The sequence below is a fragment of the Corylus avellana genome, chromosome 1 (genome assembly GCF_965113065.1).
Source record: "Corylus avellana chromosome 1, dhCorAvel1.hap1.2, whole genome shotgun sequence".
Taxonomy (NCBI): Eukaryota; Viridiplantae; Streptophyta; class Magnoliopsida; order Fagales; family Betulaceae; genus Corylus; species Corylus avellana.
The window spans coordinates 5,096,683-5,104,456 of record NC_142490.1 but is presented as its reverse complement, the minus strand read 5'-3'; the positions used below and the strand labels follow the sequence as shown (position 1 = coordinate 5,104,456).

General features: G+C 34.5%; 1 protein-coding gene across 1 annotated transcript; it reads left to right on the top strand.

Annotated features, from left to right (window-relative positions):
* Positions 1-3,271: 3,271 nt before the first annotated feature.
* Positions 3,272-4,924, top strand: LOC132168949 (uncharacterized). The gene has a single exon (XM_088512168.1). The coding sequence runs from the start codon at positions 3,279-3,281 to the stop codon at positions 4,773-4,775; it is 1,497 nt and encodes a 498-aa protein (XP_088368294.1). The 5' UTR covers positions 3,272-3,278; the 3' UTR covers positions 4,776-4,924.
* The last annotated feature ends 2,850 nt before the right edge of the window (positions 4,925-7,774 follow it).

The window sequence follows — 7,774 nt, the reverse complement described above, 5'->3', positions numbered from 1 at the left end:
ATTGAGAAATACTGTAACAATCTTTGAGAGTTGATTAAATAATGTGAATAGATTTTTATAATTTTTTTAAAACTTTTTCTAAACGTAAGAAAGAGAATAGCATATCTATATCTGTTAAAGCACCAGCTGCATGTGCACTGTATGCCAACGCAACCTTTTTTTTCTTTCTTTTTTTTAATGCATTTAAATCACAGATTTTTAAAAATGGGAATCAAAGTCCAGATTCCCGTGTTTAAAAATCTGTGATTAATTGTGTCTTCCCAGAAATTTGAGTCCGTCTGAGTGTGGGCGATCAGATCGACGCGGGATGCTTTTATTTTTAATTATGTATTTTTGGGACCAGTGCATGTGCCCCATTTGCTCTTTTGTATGAAGAGTATCGTTGGCTCTCATCCGCCATACTGTCACACCGAGATATGCTTCGCTTCATTCTCAGGACCATCTATTCACCATATCATGTGAGTGCATCTTGACCTTTTCAAAATAAAATAAAATAAAATTTAAGAGGAGAGATGGCGGTGAAGAGAAGCATATCTCGTGTCACACCACATGCCGCACCTCCATTTTTTTTTTTTTTATATTCAAAATATTCATCCATTTGCCATCTTGCACACGATATCCGATGCTTGGGTTCATTTGTTTATTAACGTTGCTCTTTGTTAAATTGTTTTGGCAGTTAGTGTTCTACCTCTCGATCGAGGTGGCCTACCGAATAAATATATATAATATGATTCATTATAAAAATCATGACTCATACATGGTATTTGGTTAAGTTATATGATTAATTAATTAGTCTTTTTTAGTTAAACCAAATCGCGTCAGTATGATGTTGAGTCCCTTTTTCAATGTAAAAAAAAAAAAAAAACTCTCTCAAACTATCACTTAAAATATCCTCTAAACTATCAAAATATTATCAATATTTTTTAATGACAAAATTACCCTTAATAAAATAAAAACAAAAAATACTAAACTTCTAGAAAAAACTTAAAATTGAATAATAATAATAATAATAAATTATAATATTAACAATTATAGTGATAGATAACACATAAAACTAAGCATGTGGACTATACCATGTCATTCACACTAGTATCTTTAAAATTGAAAACAAAAAAACGATTTCGTTTCATATATATATATAAAAGCGGTTAGCAATTTTTTCTAATCGCTTTCAAAAGCAGTTAACGATTAATACAGTTAGTGTGATTAGCGGTTAATGGGCCGCCTTCTCACCCCTACTTTAAATGACTTTTCTTTTCTTTTCTTTTAGCTTTGGGTAATAGTAGCAGTAAATTTCCTATGATATCCTCCCATCACAGCCTCTCGATAAAAAATAAGAATATTAAAAATTGAATTTTGGATAAATAATATAGAGCCATTTTATGGTAGCCTAAAAATTTGCCGCTAGAAAGTATAAAAAGTCTCGTTAAAAGCATTTTTTTTAAGCCTCACTGAACTAGTTTTTTTTGTTAATTTGGTGAGCCAAATCACTAAAAATTACAAAAAACACTTTCAACAATCTCACAAAAATAATGATTTTGGTTTAGTGAGTGAATAGTACTCACTATCTTTAAGTGAATACTATTCACTCACGAAATGAATAAGAAATAATATAAATTATCTCTTTCATTTCCTATTCTTTGAAAAAAGTTGAAAAAAAAAATAAAAAGTTTTTGAAAAACAATATTTAAATGAAAGTTTATAATTAAAATAGTAAAGCTAATAAGGGATAGGGGTGCTTTAAAAAAGGTGGTAATTAGAATAGAAAAAATTGTACTTTTAATTATGGGAAAAATGTAAACTTAGTCCTTGTGGTTTATATGACTTACAATTAGTTTCTTATGATATCAAAATGAACTCAAAGGTCCCTTAGGTATGTCACAAAAACAATTTAGTCCATATAATCAAATTTCGTCTACTAATTTAAGAGATTTCGTTTGTATTACATTGACTTAAATAGGACAAGTATCACAATTTTATTGGTTCTAACGTTTCACACTATCAGAATTGTTAAGTCAGTGAATAGAATTTAAGTGTAGAGACTAAAATTTTTTTCTGGGATACCTCAATGACCTTTGAATTCATTTTTATACTATAAAAAGTTAAATTACAAATTAGCTAAACCACGTTGACTAATTTTACATTTTTGAAAAAAATTACTTGAATGTGGCCAATTAGAGTGAACTCCAGGCATGCGATTTAGAAAAGTCAAAATAGAAAGCTCATACTTGCATTATTGGACGAGGATATATAGAAACTTTTGCTATCAATCCTTCTTCTTCTTCTTATATAGCGCTGCACCGATCTTCACTACCCTTGAGACCGGTCACTTCCCTAGCTCCCATTACTACACCAAATCGAGTAGCCACCATCTCCTGCCACCCACGTACTCCGACGAGCCCATCAGAATTTGGGAAAGCTTCGGCGACCAAAGCAGTTGAAAGTGAGGTAAAAACTTTAAACTCCCCTTCATGACTTTCTTTCTTTCCTAATCTTTAGATTCTTAAAGTTCAGCTTCTCCAAATTTGCTTTAATTCAATATGATAAAAGTGACCGGAAGATTAAGTCTCTCTGCCTTTGCTGCCATTGCGGTGTGCCTAAAAGAGAGAGAGAGAGATGGAGTTTGAACATATGAGCCACGAGAATACTTGCCATCGATCCTTCTTTTTTTTTTTTTACATAACAATCAAATAAAATATTGCTTGCTTTTGCTTTCAAGAGCGTAAAAAACACTGGTGTGAGCATTGATGACTGGTTATGTGATTCAAGTGTGATTTCTTTGTTCTTTTTTCTTTTCCTTGCCTTTTCTTTCTGCGAAATGCATGTAAGAAGCTTTGCATGCTGAAAAGGTCCAGTTCATAAACATGTGTTTTAGCTGTTCTTTTTAACTTAAATTGCGATGCATTTGTAAGCTTCTTTTCCTCATTGGATCGTTCACTAAACTGGGAGATTGCTTAATTGGGCCCATTTTTATTTATTTTCTTTTTTGTTTAGTAGTTGGGCCCTTTTTAGTTTGAAGATATCCCGTTTTGGTGTTGGGCATAGTTGAAGTCTCAAGAGAGAGACAAAGGACTAGGAACGTACAACAATTAATACACCCATCCGGTGTCAAGTTTAGGAGTGCATCATCTAAAAATTTCATTTTATAACAAATTAAGGATGCTCTGTCACACCCATAAAAAATGTCCTGTGATATTGCTAATTAAAAAGTTGTCTCGTAGGAAAATTACACGGAGAGAGAAAGACAGATGGCACTTCAGCATCTCTTCCACCGCCATATGTTGGCCTCGACTTATTACACGACATCTTCTTATAGAAGATATTGTGAGGGGTGCAGGGAAGAAATATTGGGTTTTAGTTACAGTTGCCAAATGTGCGAGTTCTTCCTCCACAAATCATGTGGCGAACAACCCCGCAAGTTGCAGCACCCATTGCACCCCAAACATCTACTTTTTCTCTGCGTTATCCCAATTGAGAACAAGAAGTGGTGTTATTTCTGCAATGCATTAGTCGAGGGCTTCGCTTACAATTGTAGTCGTGGCTGTAATTTTAACCTTCATCTTAAATGCGCTTCTATACCCTTCACCCTAAAACCTGAATTTCACGACCACCCATTGAAGCTCCTGCGGAAATCAGTCTCCTTCACTTGCGATGCATGTGGGAAAGAAGATGAAGACATGTACTCTTACGTATGTACCAGTCTCACATGCTCATTCATGGTCCACCGAAAATGTGCTGCCTTACCGTTGACTCTCAAACATACAAGTCACCACCACACTCTCGACCTCACCCACTCTTCTCAGCTAAATCAATCCCACCGTCAAATTTGTCGTCTCTGCGTTAAAAAGGTGGACACTGACAGAGCTTATTATTGCTCAAAATGCAATTTTGTTGCCCACCTTGTTTGTGCTACACGCGAGGGAGAAACCGAGGAAATAAAGAAGCCTCTTGAGTCGACAGGTATCCTTAAAAACGAAGATTCAGAACTGGATGAATCCATTGACTCATTACCTTATGCTGTGAAGAAGATGAAGATAGGAGAGGATAAAATTGAAATACCCGAAGAAATCAATCATTTTAGTCATCAACATGACTTAAAGCTTACAGAGGAGCTTCTGAACAAAGAACAATGTGATGGGTGTATGCTTCCTATATCTACATCCCCATCCCCACAATTTTACAGTTGTGCTCAATGCAGATTTTTTCTTCATAAATCTTGTGTTGAATTACCCATAAAAAAGCTACACCCAGTACTTCACCCCCACCTCCTCACCCTCTTCACAAAGGCACCTTACGCTTCTAGAGGGTTCAGTTGTAATGTTTGTGATAGGCTATGTAATGGCTTCACCTACCATTGTAAGGATTGCACGTTTGATGCAGATGTCCAATGTAGTTTGATCTCAGACATCCTTACACATGACGGGCACGAGCACCCACTGATTCTATCCAGAGCACCCGGTAGTGAGAATTGTAGTTGTTGTTATAATCGTGGAAGAGTATTCAAGTGTGCTGATTGCGAGTTCACTTTGGATGTCAAATGCGCTACACTGCCACATACCATGAGGTACCGACGCTTTGAACAACCCTTCAAATTGTGTTATAAGGCTGAAGATGATTATGAGGACGATGAATATTATTGTGACATTTGTGAAAAAAAACGAAATCCAAAGCACTGGTTTTATTACTGTGCAGATATGAGTTTCCCTGCTCATCCCAATTGCATTCTTGGAAAATCTCCATATTATAAACGATTGGCATCTACCACCTCCTTGTGACAGCCCTGAGATCGTTAATTACTGAGCAAGTTTAAGGTTTCTCATCATCATGATGTAAATCAAATCCCGATTGTTCATTATGTTATAAAAGACAAGCATGTTTGACATTTCAATGATCATGTTCTTTATGTATTTATGTTGTGTTGGTCCGCTTGCTCCTTGTGGCTGTGTATGTTGTTGTGCTAGTTTGAAGAGAACAAAATTATGTTTTTTTTTTTTTTGTTAATTAGTTTATAAAATTGTCATGTGTTTTTGAGTAGGTAAGAAGTACATACTTTTTTAATAGAATTATTCTATAAAATTGTTATGTATCACTTGAGCACGTAAGAAATACATTTTTTTAATAGCTTTTTATTAAAAAGCACGAGCTTTTATTATGTTAAGGAATACATTATAATTTTATAGATTAGGTCAACCAATACTTATTAAACATATTAATTTGGATCAACCCAAATTAACCCAAACTCAATTATATAACATTCTAAGTCACTAATTTTCTGTTGATCGAATTTGTAACAAGTTTGTGAATTGTGTCAAAAATTGCTTTCGGCTAGTACTATGGTTTCATAGTCATAATATTATACTTAATCCTTACGGCATGTAAAGTAAGGAAGCTGTCGTAGTATTAATTTGTTAAATGAAATTGGCACTCTTGTTTTAGTAATGCCAATAATATTTTATCAAAATGATGAATATGGCAAAAAATGTCTACCCGTACGTTAAGTGTACTTGGACATCATTTGCACCAAGGAAAAGCATATCACGGCTATAATGAAATTTACAATTTTTTATAGACTTCAACTTTTAGTATAACAGATGATTTAAAAACTTTAATAAAGAAATGAAAAAAATTATTAGATCAGTTACAAGAGTGCTAAAAGTTGGATGCGATTTTGCACAAGATTTATTTGAATCAGATATTTGAGCGAAGATAATGATTTTTATTATTCAAATGAAACCAGCAAGCATATTGCATGCATATCATGTTTAGGAACTAGTTTTTGGTATGGCATATTTTCAGCGTTTGGTGTTTATTTAAATTTAAGGGTGCCACATGGTTAAAATGCTTAATGTGATTAAAGAATTTTTTGGTGTGTTGGAGAGGAATCCGCCAGGGGGTAATTAACGAGTAGTTAAATAATGGTACAATTTTGTTTCTTACAAGTTGGTAATTCCAACTTTGAGTGTGGCAAGTAGATGTGTTAATATAAGAGCATGCTTTGTCTAAATGTTACGAAGACTTTTGGGGTAAACTCAATAATAAAACTGTGCAGACTAAGGCCCAAATCGGACAATATCCTACCACTTGGAGCAAATTGTAACATATAATATAGAACCAGAGCCCACTCAGAGATGGGGGTGTGCACAAGCCCATAAGGGTAATCAGTAAGGACGCTGAGTCCCAAGAGAGAGTGATAATATTGTGGCATTCCACATTGCTTGGGTGTGGAAATAAGATGTCTTTATAAATAGTACGAGGCATTTTGGGTTAAACCCAATAACAAAATGGGGGTGTGCACAAGCTCATGAGGGTCTTAAAAAATGACATTAAGTCCCAAGAGGAGATGATTGTAGCATCTCACATTATCTAAGTGTGAGAAAGATGATGTGCTTATATATGATTAGCATATTCTCTCTAAATAGTATGAGACCTTTTGGATTTAACCCAATAACAAAATCGTGTGCGCTAAAAACCAAAGCGAATAATATTATACCACTTAGAGCGGACCATTAGATTGAGAGTCGATGAAATGATAATCAATCACAAAATTTAGCCCATCCCCTGCCCCGGCTTCAGAATTTGTGCAAAAATCAATACGCCTGCTAAGTGGGATTACATATTTTGCAACACTAGTTAAGAGGGAGGTAAAAAACTCAAACTCCCCCTTCATAACTTTCTTTCCTTCCTAATCTTGAAAATTTAATGCTCCTCTTGTTTCAATATGTAACACTTCTTTGTATTTGTTTATATTTTTTGATGATTTATGACAGTAACGGTGAAAATGGAAATCTGGGTTGTAGAAATGGATTGACGAATGAGAAATTGATTGAATGATATATTGAATTAGATCAACTGAGAGTAAAAATGGGCTGAGGTAGCCCAACCTCCAAATACAAAAGGAATGACTAAATCTGATCAATTTTCTGGATTCTTTTTACAATCATACTCATGCATGGGCCTTTTGTAGACTCAAGTCACTAGCTTCTTTAATTTCATAGCTCAGTTTACCATGAAAATGGGCTTAACAATTCTTACAACTGAAATGAACTTAACTATATTCTATATAACTCTCAATTAACCCAATAATAAAAAAATGGATCTTAATTATCAGCCACAAGCATATCATGCAATTCTTGCTCATCCTAATTCTAAAAGAAGTTTCAGGAGCACTCTCGTGTACGTGTTACATGCCTATGAAACTTGTTAATCAAGAGAGTGCTTTCTGAAGGAGCAGCAGGAAAAAGAAAAGCATCTGACTAACTCACAAAAGTTTATTCGTTTTAATGCATTTTCTTTTTCTCTTATTGTTCCCAGCTTTGGGTTATAGTGGCAGAAAATTTCATCTGTCTGGATTATAGCTCCTGTCATTTATTTTAAAGCCAGCATAAAATAAACGTAGTATATTTTGTACGAATTAAGATTGTTTCCAGTACAACCAGGATTAATTGTTTCATGGGCCCCTGAAAAAGGGTCTGATGATTTTCAATTTTGCTTGGTTCTTGCTGAGGCTTGTGGAATAATATCTTCTTGGTGGAGGTTGGGGGAAGGACATCCATACCAGCTCATCAGTACTTTGGTGGAAAGGAAACATTGAACAAGCTCGAGGCTGAAGCTTCAAGATTTTCCTCTCGGTTGCCATCTAATGATATGGAGCTGAAAGAATTGGAAACCTTTGTTAAAGGATGAGGTTTTTGATCTATTGCCTGATGCAGGACCGAAAAAAAAAAAAAAAAGAAAAGAAAAGAAAAGAAAAGAAAAACAGAAACTATAAAGCTAA

Coding starts and splice junctions, on each gene's coding strand:
- LOC132168949 (XM_088512168.1), top strand. CDS start 3,279: ATGTTGGCCTCGACTTATTACACGACATCTTCTTATAGAAGATATTGT.